Source organism: Diprion similis, chromosome 11 (genome assembly GCF_021155765.1).
Source record: "Diprion similis isolate iyDipSimi1 chromosome 11, iyDipSimi1.1, whole genome shotgun sequence".
NCBI lineage: Eukaryota > Metazoa > Arthropoda > Insecta > Hymenoptera > Diprionidae > Diprion > Diprion similis.
In genome coordinates, this window is record NC_060115.1 from 5494719 (window position 1) to 5510064 (window position 15346).

General features: G+C 43.9%; 1 protein-coding gene across 7 annotated transcripts in view; it reads right to left on the reverse strand.

The window, feature by feature from the left end:
* LOC124412126 (tyrosine-protein phosphatase 10D-like) overlaps window positions 1–15346 on the reverse strand; it is a 44935-nt gene that overhangs the window by 26851 nt on the left and 2738 nt on the right. For 3 of the 7 annotated variants that reach the window (XM_046891758.1, XM_046891752.1, XM_046891756.1), the window contains exons 2-17: window positions 6712–6958; window positions 6292–6567; window positions 5739–5945; window positions 5306–5656; window positions 5043–5218; window positions 4562–4925; window positions 4199–4468; window positions 3797–4108; window positions 3079–3357; window positions 2377–2798; window positions 1844–2221; window positions 1045–1237; window positions 943–957; window positions 676–844; window positions 351–603; window positions 11–268 (exon numbers count right to left, since the gene is read on the reverse strand). In XM_046891758.1, coding sequence (XP_046747714.1) covers window positions 11–268; window positions 351–603; window positions 676–844; window positions 943–957; window positions 1045–1237; window positions 1844–2221; window positions 2377–2798; window positions 3079–3357; window positions 3797–4108; window positions 4199–4468; window positions 4562–4925; window positions 5043–5218; window positions 5306–5656; window positions 5739–5945; window positions 6292–6567; window positions 6712–6958 — 4170 coding nt within the window. The remainder of the gene's footprint in view (window positions 1–10; window positions 269–350; window positions 604–675; window positions 845–942; window positions 958–1044; window positions 1238–1843; window positions 2222–2376; window positions 2799–3078; window positions 3358–3796; window positions 4109–4198; window positions 4469–4561; window positions 4926–5042; window positions 5219–5305; window positions 5657–5738; window positions 5946–6291; window positions 6568–6711; window positions 6959–15346) is intronic. The other 4 variants (XM_046891755.1, XM_046891757.1, XM_046891753.1 and 1 more) reach the window with 3 other exon arrangements.

A 15346-nucleotide genomic window follows, 5' to 3' on the forward strand; every position in this document is an offset into this window, starting at 1 on the left:
CAGCGCTCACCTTGCACAACATGAAGTTCCTTATTCGCCAGTCGGGATACTGCCACTCGTTTAACATCGTGACGCAAATCTCGTCGTAGTATGCCGGAAGCGTGTCCTCGGGAAAGTAACGATCGCATTTCTCTCTTCCCTTCTCTATGCAACGCGTCAGCATAACTATTGCCTGACTATTACTCTCCCAAACCATTCTCCAGAAGTCGCCACGCGTCGAATGCAGCGGTCCTTGAGTGACGATGAACTCCCTCGGTGAGTTGTGACCCTGCATGTGTCGGAAATCGTGAATTTCAGTTCCCGGCTCTTCGAGATTAAATTCGGGTGTTCTTTTACCCGGATCTACTTACCGGCACGTAGTTCGCGTTTATGTAGTCCGAACCTTCCTCGTCGTCGACTGGCTGCAATTTGAACCTGCTATGATCGTACGGCAGGATGTTGGTGAAGCGATTCTTCGGCCGATTGCAGGGTAGATCGGCTGCCGTGCAGGGCTGATCCCTGCCAACGTGTTTAAGCTCCTCAAACTCCTCCGAGAAACGGAAATCGGAATCCGCGGACATCATCCGGTAGTGATCCGCGAAATTTTCTACCCTAATTGGACGGCTGGGTAATTCATGCGAGGTATTAGTTTGAGAAAAACTGTATTTCGGCAAAAGTGAAATCACATTAACTCACCTTATCTCAATTACACTTCCAGGCAACGATAGGTCGTCGGTCACTCGTGTTTCCGTAGTTTTTCTACCTTGACTTCTCCGCCGTCTTATTATCAAACCGAGCCCTAAGAATGTCAGTAGTAAAACGATTGGGACCGTGACACCGACAATGATGGCTGTGTTGTCCTTGTCTGTTGAAAAAAATTTTTGGAAAGCTTTGTAACGTGTCTAAGGATCATCTAGAAGGAATACATATAATTTCTACTGTTTGGCAAGACGATCATCTCACCTGCGACTAGTAATCCTTTCGAAAGACATGGGTAGAAATTTGACGTAAATTATTTTCGTAAAAAAAGTCGTTGTGACAAATTGAACCATAAATCGGGCTTACCTGTCTGAATAGGAAAACTGTAGCTGGTGTCCGTGAACTTGTCAGGAGCCGTGAATGCCCGGACCTTTACTTTGTAAGTCGAGCCAGATTTCAACGGGCCGTTACAGTAGCCGGTTTTACCGTCGCAATTTTCTCCACCGATCGTAAAGTCCTCGACGGATCCATTTTTGAACGGGTAATAAGGTTCCATTACCTGCAAAGATAATGCGCGAATAATATCAAACTGGTTTAGTTCCCGCAAGCATGGTTACAGTCGAAGTACGAAATAGCGAATGAGAGAGAAAAACACTCGATCTGAAACGCGTCGTGCATAATACTATCTTGTAGAAATTCGAGGGCTACCTGGAACGAGGTACGAGAAACGAGATAAATCAGTATTTTCATGATGCACCTGCCGCGACTAATCAATTCCGATCACCTCAACACCAGAGGTAACACTGGCGAGCGTGGATCACATGATATTATCAGTAGTGTCTTCATCGCTCTAGCAACGTGCATCAACACACGAGTCCCCCGAGGGATTGCGAATTCATGAGCAGTCTCGACGGCCGTTCGTTGAATTCAATGCAAACAACGAGCCATTGAATACAAATCGCATCTTCGTCTATATATGCACGTTTCATCGTAACTACCCGCAGCTCTACCGATGGGCACATTGTTAATTTTCCTTATTGAAAAACGCGTGACCTTCAATTGTCAGCCATTTGCAATCGGAATTTAATTCGCTAATAACAATCACTTTATTACCTTAGGTCAAAGACCCTAATCTTCAAGGCTGCATGCTAATGAAGAATATTACCTGATACGGAGGCCAGATGCTGTACCCCTGGACGTCTTTCCAGCTGGGCATTTCCAGGCCGGAAGCATTTTTGCTGTCGTCCTCGGCAACGATGATGGTATAGGAAATGACCGCGCCGTTCTGTTCACTGAAGTAGTTCTTCCTGAAACGTATCTGGATGGTGGTGCTGCTCCTGCATACCTCCGAGGGTACGACCTGAGTCGGAGGCTTCGGAGGCGCCAGAATTGGCATTTTTTGTTTCCAAACGACCTCAGGCCCAAAGCCGATCCTCGTTTCCGCCTGGATTCGAAATATGTACGTCTTTCCTGGTATCAGAGATTTAATCACGCCCTGGAACTCGCTCGGTCTAAAGTCCTTGACTTGCGTGTGAGTCGAGCCCTGAAATTGGGATGAAAAATGCGGTGAGCGTGATTGAATTGGAATTCATAAAATGTATGCACCACGTCTCTGCATATCGATCTCTCTCTCTATCTCTCTCTCTCTTTCTCTTAGTTCTAAGGCAAAATAAAATATTCATTCATTCATTCTCTCACCTCCAGTCCGTACGTGATGCTGAACTTCCGAATGACTCCATTCTGCTCCTGGCTCGGCAGTGACCACTCGAAGGTGATGTCGCTTGGCGATACGTTCGAAGGTTGGAACACTTCGACTTTTCCCGGATAAGATTCACTCGTGGTGAAGCTGGCGCTTACTGGACTTGATGTTTTCAGGAAGGTCGACTCAGTTCCGGATATCACGACCAGCGTGAATGTGTAATTCCGATGAGGCCTCAGATTGGTTATGGTAATCGAGTTGCGATTTGTCACGTTTTGTATCAGGCTCTCGTTCATGCTTTCGTCCGTGATTATGTACTGCACTTCAAACGCATCGTATTCGCCTCGAGGCACATCCCACTCCAACGTTATCCTCGTATCGTTTATGTTCACCGCGTGTATCCTCGTCACTCGTTCTGGGACTATGGAAAGTCGAGGAAAGTTGAGTTAGTCAGTGGCCAGACCAAAATGGATCTGGTTCTGTATTGGATTCTTGACACGGTTTTACTTCAAGAAACTGACACTTCAAATACAGCAAAAGCAAAACTGATGATCTTTTGAGCAGTCGAACACGAAGCACATAAAACCACTGGCACAGACTCACCTGTACAATATTTGCAGTGAGCCGATCCAAGTTGCGAATTGGGTGATTACAGTATTTACCGAAGTTATCATTTATCAACTAAAAAGTTTGCTACTCACATAATCTGTCCTGCCTGAGCAACGGTTGACTCTCGACGTTGTCGCTAACCGTCCAGGCAGTTACGTTGTACAATTTTCCCGGTATCAAACCGTTGAACGTCACCTTGTTATCGGTGTCGTTAACCATTTTTTCTTTCACGGTATTGTTGGAGTCGCTGATACTGAACCGATAAAGATCGAAACGAGATGACTGTACTGGCGTCGGTGTGTAACGAAGGGTCAATGAGTCGGGGTAATTTTTATCGATGACAACCAGGAGTTCGGACTGGATCAACGGCACTGTGTTAACAAGGTAATTGACGTAAAGTTACGAACAAACATGAAGAGGTTTAGAATTGATAGTTGAATTTGAAGACACATAAATGGTATTGAATTTGAATTTCTTTATCCTGTTCTTCCCGCTCTATTATCTCTTCGCCGGTTCGTTTTAGTTCTTCTTCGATGCAGCTGCTACAATTGATACCGCAACAATGGTTCGATTAGTCGTGCGCAAAACTCGGCACTTTGTTAAGGTAACACTGAATGATCGAAAACTGCACGAAGCGAGAAAAACAGTTTAATTCCAATAGAATGAATTCCACTCATTTGCAATTCCATACTTCACGCCATACCAAACAATCATTTCAAGACTAACATAAGCGAAAAAAACACACGCACGTCTGCATGCAAATCTCAAATACAAAATGACTTGGCGTCTCAAGGTAGACGTTTTACTCACTTGTTCTCGTAGTGAGATTGGTCACGTCACTGACCAGGTTGTAGGACACAGTGTAAACCGAGAACGAGTACTCCATCCCTGGTATCAGCTCGCCAATCAGTTCCTTCCTCAATTGCACACCTTCCTTCGGACCAGCAGCGGCAGCAGCGGAAACCATACTCTCTGTGACGTTCTTCGTACGAACATAATCGCTATCACTCACTAGCCACCATCTTATCACATACGTCTCTATCCTGCCCTCTGGTCTCGGCCATTCCAAGGTAACATTGGTAGAGTCCGACGTCAGCGTGATGTTTAATACTGGATTTGGTTCTGAAGAAGATTAACGTTACATAAAATTTGCTGAAAATTTAAGAATTTTCTTCACCTGCTTCAGCATGTCAACAATGATCTCATACTCACGAATTGTCTGATTTACTTGCAGCGAATCCAAGCTCTCGACTCCGAAGCTGACCGTGTTTACCCTGATAATGTACCGTTCACCGGGTGTCATGTCGTCTATTTCAGCCTCGGTATTGCTCAAGCTCGCCACATCATGCCAGGTGGTATCATCCTCGGTTTGATAACGAATGGCAAATTCCGTGAACATGGAATCTGTCGGTGCCTCCCATCGTACGACAACCCCGTTCCTCCTCACTTTTTCAATGCTCAAATTCTTCGGCGGATGAGGGACTGAAGAAGTCACATGTATACAGGTGAATTTAACACTCGTTCGTTGGAGAGATGTTACATTTGGAAGACTTTGAAAGTTTGGACTTTACTTACGGACAGCCTGAAAGTGGACGTGGGGCTCACTTCTAAGGCCATGACTGATCGCGACGACCCGAATTTCGTACCCTGCGCCCGGAAACAAGTCCTTTAGATCGATGTGGGACTCGATAGTCGAGGTCGTTGTGCTCTCCCCAGTGTCATTTCTGTTGTGAGTGACCTCAAACTTCTCCTGACGCGAGTTCACGTCGCTCTTCCAAGATATGTTCAGTCCCTTTTCGATTGATTTAAGGTCCTCGATGATCGGACTGGCCGGTCGGGTCACTTGGTATATCACCGACTCAACTGATTCGGCCTTGTTGCTCATAGCCTGGACACTTATCGAGTAATTCCGACCAGGAAGAAGCGCGTCCAACGTGACCTTAAATTTTTGCAACAATCACCGATTACGCTATCATTTCATCGTGAAGATTCCGCAAACGCACGGCTTGAATTGGCTTTGTGCCAGAAATTTCGATTTCGCGAAGCGTGCCAATACCTTTACCTTCGTTTTATCGACTGTCAGGGAGGTCGTATCGCCGGTAAGTCTTTCCACCTCGTCGTATGAGAGTTTGTAGCTGTCCTGAGTGCTGGCGTTATTCGGAGTCCAGGAGACCTCGACCATTCCAGTCTCCTCGTCCCTCACAGCTCGGAGATCTCTGACAGGTAACGGCTCTGAAGAAAGTGCAATCAATCATGACTTCGTTACGCGAGACAATCGTAATGAAAATACGGAGATTCCCTTCCTGCGATGATGCTCACCCATCGTTATATCCCCGGTCGCTGGCCAGCTGGTCACTTTACCAGACACCGTCTTCACAATCACCTGATAACTCTTTCCGGGCTCCAAATCCTTGAAATCGAGCCATCTCTCGTCGTCCCGGTTCCTGGTGACCGGAGTCTGCCTCTTCGTCGCGAGAGACACTTGGTACTTGTCGAACTCGGACGTCCCATTCGGAGGATCCCAGAAGACCCGGAAAGACGTCGGAGTCAGGTACCTTCTGTCGAAAGTGACGTTCAACGGACGCAGTGGAACTGTTCGATATTGGGCAGTTGTTGGCGCCGAAGTCTCGTCCTCCGACACGGTTTGTACCGATATATTGTAGGCTCTTCCTGAAGGAATAAAGTCGCGGAGGAATTGAAGCTACGTCCAGCAATGACCGCCGATTGCTGGTCTTTGGAAGTGGAAACTCACCTGGAATGAGGCCTTTGAACGCAGCCTGCGCTGGTCCGGGGGGTTCGCCCTCCTTCTCAACGTACAAAACGGACTCGATCGCATCCGGTGGATCGATGCTCACCTTGTAGTGCGTGTATATGCCAGCTGGATACGGCGGCTGCCACAGCACCAGAAGTGTCGTCTCGTTCCGGAACCAAACGATGAACTTTCCCGGTGTGTTTGGCTCTGGGAATTGAGAGCATTAAGCCGTTAAGGGGTCATCTGCCGAAATTTGAGACGTCATGGCTTCTCAAGAAAGACTTTATCGAGAGGCGAGTATTGTGCAAGAAAGCAAGAACATTTGAATAAATAAACGGATAGTAGTCAGATGAATCCATAAATATTGTGACAGTTGCAGATCACGCGACAAACATCGCGAGGCTTCGATTCGAATGGGAAACAACACTGTCCAAGAAGAATAAGAAGATGATCATCAGTCATCCAACTTGTTGAAATATAAATCCTACAATATTGCCGTTCATGTTACCATCGCCGGCGTAGAGGACGTAAAAATTCAGCGTCAATGACTTACTACTGGTGAAGTTCCTGCTCGTGTAGGCCACGCTCTCGTTCGCATCGAGCACGGTGAGTAACTGCAAAGAATAGGTCGCTCCTGGTATGAGATCCTGAAATGTATAAGTTGCCACATCTGCCGGAACAAGGCTTGTCTTGGGGCTACTCGTGTCGCTGAAACTCTGAACCCGCAGTCGAAATCCAGAGTAATTTCCTTGCGCCGGTTGAGCCCAAGAAACAGTAGCTGACTTCCCATTGCGAACGGTTACCGTGAGGTTCGAGGGTGGATCGGGTGCTGAAAATGGTAATCAATCAGGTTTCATCTCTTGGTGACAATGAGTAGAAGCATCCGTCACCAGCAACGGCCGATGAGCAGAGTACTTTTCCACGTTTCGATTAAAGTTTATCAACCACGCCATTATACACTATAATTAATGACCTGTAGTTATCGAGGCGGTCCAGGTGAGCCAGTCGTTGAGAGTCGAGTTGCTGTAGTAGAGCCAGAACTCGTACTTTGTACCGGGAAGAACGTTCGTGAATTTGATCTCGTCGCCAATTTCAGCCGACGATATCCTCGTGTTCGGCGGCGGATAACCGATCGCCGGACTGTAATCGAGCCTGTACCACGAGTCCCCTTGACTCAAATTTCCCGGTATCTCGATGGCCAAATCGGTCGAGTACGTCACCTGAAAAGGAGGACAAGAAGCGACATTTAGAGGGTCTCTCACCGGCGAAAAGATCTTTCGAGTTTCCTGTTGCTGTTTAAAACGGTCTAAAATACGAAGCGAAAAGTAACGACAATCGAGTCCTGCAGCGCCGAAGGGTCCATTACTATATAGACTGCCTTTTGATTCTTGACCCGGATCGTGAATGACGATCACATTGAAAGTCCGTGCTTGGATTGCATACCCACAACGAGGCGACACGCGATATTGTTTCAGCTCGTACAAACAATTAAGTCAGGACGGTCGTACTATGTAGGCTAAATTCCATCACCACTCTACAACGGCATGCAGCAGCAGAACGGGTGGCTGCAGGCAACGAACGCATTAAGCATTACAATAAAGCGTTAAGTAGGTGTGACGTCACAAGAAGCGTTCGTCGGGTGTCGATGGTATATATTATTATACGCACGTGCGCATGTATTAAGTATATGGAAGACGAGAAAATATTATATGACGTCCGCACTGTGAGATTTGAAATAATACAACGATCGAATGTGGTTCTGACTATAGCACCTGCAGTACCTACCCACCACGTAGAGTTGGACTCTGCTCCATTCCTTGTAATATTACACTCTGTAGCCGTTCCTGTTTATCAACGACGATGACTACGACGCGAGAATAGGTATTTAACAACTGTCTGTGCATGTGTGTACGTAAGCTAGACGTATGGTATAATGGAGGTGCCGGTGGGCTTTCTAACGGGTCTTAAAATTAGCTTGTTTATAACGTACGCGGCTCGGCGTTGCCGTACACACCTGTGTGACCTTTCCGCGTAATAAATATAAAATTACAAGTAAGAATAAGAACAAGTAATAAAAAAGAGAGAAAGAAATAAATTTCCGAGTTTAAAAAAGAAAGATGAAGGATAAGAATAAACGAATACCCGTTACGAGACGCTAATCAACATCACCGCACGGAGTACCGGGTGTGGGTGAAGCTCGACGGGAGGCGATGAACCTACAACGACGTGTTTGTTGCACGTAAAACATTCTGTACACCTTTTTAAATATATATATGCATGCTTCGCACGCATCCAGAAATAAATACAGGGCTTAATCCGCGTGCATATATCGCACGCAGGTGGGTGCAGCTCATGAATTTTCTTCCGTGTCTCTCCCCTGTTCACGGCTATAACTATTTTATGCATGCAGGATTGTTGATGATGCCGAGATAAGTAATTGAAGTGATTCTGGGAGAAGGAGGGTCGCGAATTAGGGACTAGAATTAATTATTCCATGGAAATACAGTGTTATATATACATATGTATATGTGTATGAGGTGTACGGGTTAGGTATGAATATAGTGACGAAACCGAGCCTGTTGAGCAATTGCAGGGTGTAGGTACCCGGTTTCAATTGGATAACGAACCCCGGCGGCAAGAATCGACCGCAGTGATGAGACGACTGTTTAATGCACCGCAGCCAGCCGGCCGTTGCTGAATAACCAGAAGCGAGTCGTTACTGCGAATGAATAATTGCGATAGGATAAATGTGGTAAATAAGCCGCAGGATTTCACCATTTAATAATCACAGGGATCGGTTCAACGGCTTTTTGGTGTTCTGTGATTTACGACGAATCATTACGGGTTTTCCAAATCATTTTTATTATTCATCCACACTGTATAAATGACGAATCAGCTACGTTATCCACTCGCGATTATTCACGGTCGTTTCGCAATATCGTGCGGTGAAGAAATCAGTATACCTAGACTGCAGATCTCGATCATTCGGCTCGTTGATGGTTTGCTGATCAGCTTCGACCTGGTCTTATAAGGATCGCCCAAATCCCGACGACGAAATGCACAGGAGCTCGATTTGCACTCTGCGCATCGACCGTGAAGAGGATATACACGAGTACTTGTTCCGCGGTAACGTTACGCAAAAGTGACGCTTCTCTACTACTGTCTTCCAACTTCCGGTCGACGACTTCCGGCATAACATAGCTCGCGCGACTCTTTGTCGGATGCTGCGGATTCATATCCTGCAAGCGATGCACATGTGTCTGCATGAATTCCACTATATTCTAGGCGCGACCTGATACGCTGAGGGCTCGAAATCCGGGCTGTGGATTTCCTTTTTCAACTCCTGCGGTCTCTCTCTTTTTCTCTCTTTCCGTCTCTCACTCAGTTTTTTCCTTTTCTCTCTCTTCTCCCGGAGTATTTCCACGCGTGCAACGGCAGACGGCGTCTCTCGTCCGCCTCTGATTCTTCTCGCAATTAAGCCTGGGACCTCTCCAGCACCGAGGGGTGGGTGGTGGAAGGACGGGAGGCAAGGAGGGCTGGAGGGATCGATATGAGCTAGACTGCGGGAATGCCGAGCCCTGACACGCGGGAGGGCGAACAAGATCCAGGAACGAGGGGCGAGGAGTCCACCCTCGGTCGAGGGGGGTTGAGAGCTACGTGAGAGGGTCGGAGGTGCCATGTAGCCAGCAACAGACGCCTCAGATTTTCGTTCCGCTAGTCAGGGTCGTAGATGAAGCACCCGCAATTTGTCTCGTGGAGAATTTTCATTTTCTATCTCAAAGATGGAAACTCTTGCGATGAAAATTTTCTCAACGTCAATGCAAAATTGCTTTTGCGACGGTACAGAATATAAGCAACGACCGTGACTTGATGGATCGTATATGAACGAATGATACGTTCTTTCGAGAGTGAGTAAGTTACGTAACGATTCGTTGCGTGTGCAAGGTATAAGCTCGTAGGGCGACTGTCTGGCTTAATTAATTATTAGACTTAGATTAATTCAATTAGACGGCCGATCGCGTGAGCGAGTAGAACTTAGAATAACGAATCGCGTTTATAATTTATCGTAGAGAAGAATGTTGTTAACGCAGGTGCGTGTTTAATGTTTATCGAGAGGAGCATAGGTTGGGTCTATATTTGCAGGTCTCGTCACTGAGGGAACTCTGCGTCGTTCTCGCAATTAACCTGCGGCGTCGTGTCTCACGAGGTTTCAAGTAGCAGGTATATTTGCCGACGCGTTTGTACTCGTACATGAAAATAAGATTTCTACACCTTGTTTGGACGACGGACAAAAGACTAGTCTGAGAACATCGCTAACTCGGCAGTTCCACCGAAATAACTCGTGTTATTCGGCTTAATTTCTGCCTCTGCAATTTGTCGCTTCAATTAGCGCAAAATTATTCCGAAGGAATTTTAGATTGGAACAGAATTATTGTCGGGATAAAATATTGTCAGGAGGACGCAAGACGAACGTAACAGCGTCTGCTAATATTTAGACGCATCGTGATTATCTCTCTAATGTTTGTCCGCGATCTGTGACGACGACAAGTTTACTCTCTGCAGAGTTGTCGTTACCGTTTCCGGTTCCACTGATCGATCGCTTACTACAGCAGTGCTTATTCGTTGTGAGCTGAAAGTGTAAAACGAAGCGACGAGAACGGATGTTTGCGGTTTGCGTAACGGAACTGAAGTCTCTATTATACAAATGTAGACGTTGGTAAGGAGCAAATTCCTTGTAATTAGGTATTTCTCACGCGTACTTAGATGGTATACAAATTACTCATTGTTATTCGGTGTAATGTAAGGTAATTAAGCCTAGTCTATCGCCGCGATATACATACGCGATTATCGCAAGGCGGTGGCGGAGGCATTTTTCTTACTTAATATGGCGAAATCGTTAAAGCGCCGTTGAACTGACCTTCTGTGAAAATCCCCGTCGGTTGATTCGCTGGGAAATGTAACCCTCGATTCATATCATAAGGAAATGTGAAACCTCTCGTCAAAGCGTAAAACAATCAACCCATTCAATATATGTAAAGATACAATCCTCATCTCGAATCGTAAACTCACAATCAGCTGATTCTGCAAACTCCCAGTGATTATAAATTTATGCGTATATAAGGAGAATTTATTTTGAAAAATGCCGGAAAATAAATAGAGGAAGAGAGGGTAGTCTCACATCTCAACGAGTTTCTTTAATAACTTTGTTTCATAGTAAAATTTATTCAATAATTTCAAATTTTTTACACATAAAAGAGGAAGTTATAAAGTAATGCAGAAAAAAATTTCGATTCAATTCTGGCTAACATTCTACAAAAAAACTGTTGCTTCTATCAAGCTTAAACTTTTATAACTTATTCTGCACACATATAGATATAGCCTGAAGCACCATGAGAATTATTTATTAAAATTTAATCCATTGTTTCAACAATTTAAATTTTTAAAAAGGAGGTAGAAAATTTCAAAAGTCCACCACTTAGTTGCTTTTTTTTATCAATTTTGTATAATTATGCTTCAGGCGATAGTGGGAAGTCTACTTTTCAGTAATCTCTTTGTTCTTTTGTGTATTTTTTTTTTTTTCATTTGTTCAAAAATACTTAAAAATTGAGATATCGTATCAGGCAGTATTAAATAGGGATAACTTCAGGCGGTCCTACTAACGGAATTAACCATGAAAGACGGTCAAAAAAATTTTCTGTATTACTTTATAACGTCACGTTTTATGCGTAAAAAATTGAAAATTATAATATAAATTTTACTATGACAAAAAAAAATTCATTGAGACGTGAGACCACCTCTTGAACTTGCGGCCGTCTTTTTCTGTGCGGTTTTATTTGAAATCAGCATAGCTAAATGAAAATTGTACAATCGCTATTAACGCGGTACATTCGACAGCGTCGCATGCGTCAGTTAACAGGCGGCTTTCGCCGCTTTCCCCGCTTCCGTATTCGAGTGCAGATTGCGAGTTGCGGTCAAACCCCTCTGCGAACGGAATGAACGCGCGTGTGAATTTAGATTTTCTAATTTTTCCCCGACTGGGAGCACAGCTGAGATTTACGCAGTGTTTAGAAAATTTTTCATGCAATCATGAAACATGCAAATCGCGTTACATAAAATCGTTAGCCCTGCAATTACACGCTGCAGTTTACAGTTACATAACGCATCGGCGCTCGATATATACACCCGCTTTGATTCGCATGTACAAGCAGAAACTCAATGCGACCGACTTGACCAACATGCAACCTTGCAAATTTTAGCAGCTGAGTTTTGCGCCTATTGCACGAGACTGGCGAGGCTCGCTTTCCCTGTTAAGCAATCCGAATGAATTCAAAAGCTGACCGCGTTGCGTATAGCCGCTCTGTTGCGCATGCTGGATATAATATAATTAACCGCGCACGATTCACGCATTTAACTAATTGCCCAGATTATTTGCTCTACGCAGCAGACACTTGTCAGCGACGCAATCCTGACTGCACTGTTAAAAATTATTGCCAATTTACTACACCATTCAAAACACAATGTTGTCAATTTGAAAAATCGGTTTAGCGACGTAAATTATTACCATTTATTGTATCAAATTTACAACAAAAGTTTTTCATCTTATTCAAATTTACAGGATATAATTTGTAAAAATGTAATTTCAATTTACATAATTTTGTAGTAAATTTATTGTTTTTGTAAATTGGACTGAATAGTGCATTTTTTGTAAATTCAATCTTCCGTATCGGAATAAAACTTTCAATATAGCGTACGAAGTTCCGTTCGAAATTTTTAACAGTCCATATAAACCGGAGAGTGCAAAAACTAGAGATTTTGAAACTACACGTGAACACAAAACCACATTTGCCAAGTTTGTATTACATGGTATAAAATAATATGTGTCAAAGAACTACAAAAAGCGGAGCTTTGGTATTGAGGAATAAAATAAAAAAAAAAAAACTTTAACAACCTTCACGCTGTTGCTTGCAATGCGAAGGCCACGTCGATTTCCGTATCCAACTTTTGCAGTGTTATGTTTCAGTCTGTTGCATTATTGACGAATACTGTACGAATACTAGACGAATATTGATGGCAAATACTAATTTGAATTCCTTTATTCACGTAAGTTATCTCCGAGGCGATTAATTCGACAGTTAAAATGAAATAAACAAACTAACTGGTGGCTGTTTACTATGTGTATACGGTTAAAAGATAAAGTGGGCGTGGTATCTCGCGTGACGTAACTATAACGGAAGTTCAAGACTTCCTTGGCCTTCCGGTTAACGATCAGAGCTACTCAGTTTGTTATCCAAATGCAAACACACGATTGCTCGGTTTCTTGATTAAAGTATCGTATTTATAGAACACTGTGTCACAGGACTTGACGTCTAGCTTGAGCAACGATACGGTTTTCTTTTCTTTGGTTCGTTTTATTTCTTACGCGTCGTACAAACTAGGAATGCACGATTTCGTATTCTGGAAATAAATCCATTATCTTTGTATTCAAATTTACTGAATTACTTTTTGCAAGCATAAAAATAGATTTAATTCGCATGCGATTAACGGAAACGGGTTTTTATCCGTATAAAAATTAAAAATACGTGGAATCTATGTAAAAAAATTCAAGCCTTGTGGCGGATGGGAGTGGGATGAATATATTACACATATTCCTAGAAGTAAACAGTAATCATGGGAACATCCAAACGTGATCCAGGGTTTGATTAGTAACAGCTTATTCGAAAACCCCGTGAAGACTCTAACGAGATAAAACGTGCATCCTCTCCCATTCCAAGGGCCGGATATCATCTTGACACTCGAACATCTGTTCGCCGCAAGGTGCAGAGAGAAAAGCAGCGATGGCCCAGCCTCGTTATCGCTCGGGATTTCCGCCTGGCCGTGCCTTCTTTCCGCAGCGATTTCGTCACACTTTCCTGCTAAGCGGTGACAGCAGAAAGCGGAGATGAGAAACCGAGCCACCACGTGATTGGCGGAATGAACAAACGTACGTTTTTCCCACCTCGGGGACCCCAGAGTTTCTGACCCGCTGACCCCATGACCCGGGAAAACAGGTCCCAGGGAAAAGCGCTGCACTTGTTATCCAACAATTCCGACTACCGTCGAAGGAGTTTATTTTAGCACGCTACGGTCATCCGCCTCGCATTCTGGGCCAAGAAGCCGGAGGTTTTCTCTCGCTCTCAGCTATCTTCGTCAGATATCTATAACGTGTCTATCGCGTTGCAGCATTTTCTTATTCCGCCGATTGACTTCTTACGCACATCCTCTTAAGGAGGATGGCCACTGTGATGGCCGAAACACTAACCGATTTTTAAGGATTTTTTTCACGGGGGAAATTAATTAATAAAGGAAACCGATGGTCGGTATTTCATTAAGTGTATATCGAACTTGTTTCATGTAAGTTTCTATTACAATTTTTTTTAAATTAACAAAGGTATGGGCCTTGACTTAACGACTAATACAAATATTTCCCCTTCATCGGGGAAAACAACATTTTATCAATGTCTATACAAATGTAGTCAACGTTATACGTGACCGTCTTTTTTTCATATATATAATTTGCAAAATAGCTACGGATTAAAATTTTTTTTATCAGTAAGGTCCGTTTTTATGACCTTTTTCACCATTTTGTAAATATTGATGAAAAAAAAAAAACGGCCACGCATAACGATAGCTACATTTGTATAGATATTGATAAAGATTTTATTTTTATTTTCAGATAACCCTTCGTCAAAATATCAATTAAAAATAAGTCAAGGCGCATAACTTTGTTGATAAATTATTATTTTAATAAAAATTTACACAAAATAAGTTTAATATACGCTTGATAAAATGCCAACAATAATCCACAGCCTTTATTAATCACTTATACCCGTGAAGAAAAAAAATTCTTAAAAATCGGTTATTTTTTCGGTCGCCACGACCGCCTTCGAGGGCCACAAGAAAGGCGCACAGGGTCGTTATTCGCAAGTAAGCAGGAAAATATTGGCGATCGGGTAATTTTCGCAGGTATAATTCAACGGCCAAGCCACAAGACGGGTTTTACCATACCAACGGTGTGTCGCGCGAATCCTACCTCGGCATATTTCTCGAGGTCAGTCTCGAGATGAGAGGCTTCCTCGAAATCGCAGCAAAGTTGCCAAGATCTCGATTATACCGCGGTATTGCTCGGGAGGGCTTTGGTCAGGAACCTGCTGTTGTAACGCGTTAATAATATGCGTGACGATTCGTTGAAGAGCAGCAGGTGCAAAATACGCTTCAAAGTCAGTCCGGAGGCCGCTGTTTTCCAACAACGAAAGGATATTCAAGAAACCGGATTTGCCGCGCGAGAGGATAACCTGTTTTCAACGCAACAGCGAGTCGCGTACATGTCCAAACACTCGGCGGTATATTCAAAAAAATATTTTTTTACCACGGTTGTGACGTTACATGGATCTTTCAACGCGCGGATTCGCCGCTGCGATTGTCTCACCGATTTTCGGATCGGATCCACTTATCACGTTTCAATGCAGAGACAAGTGGATTGGAATGCAAAAGAATGAATGAAAATACCGGCTGTTGGTGATCGCTTCTCATTGATACATTATTGAAGACAAGAGATCCTCGTTGTCGGA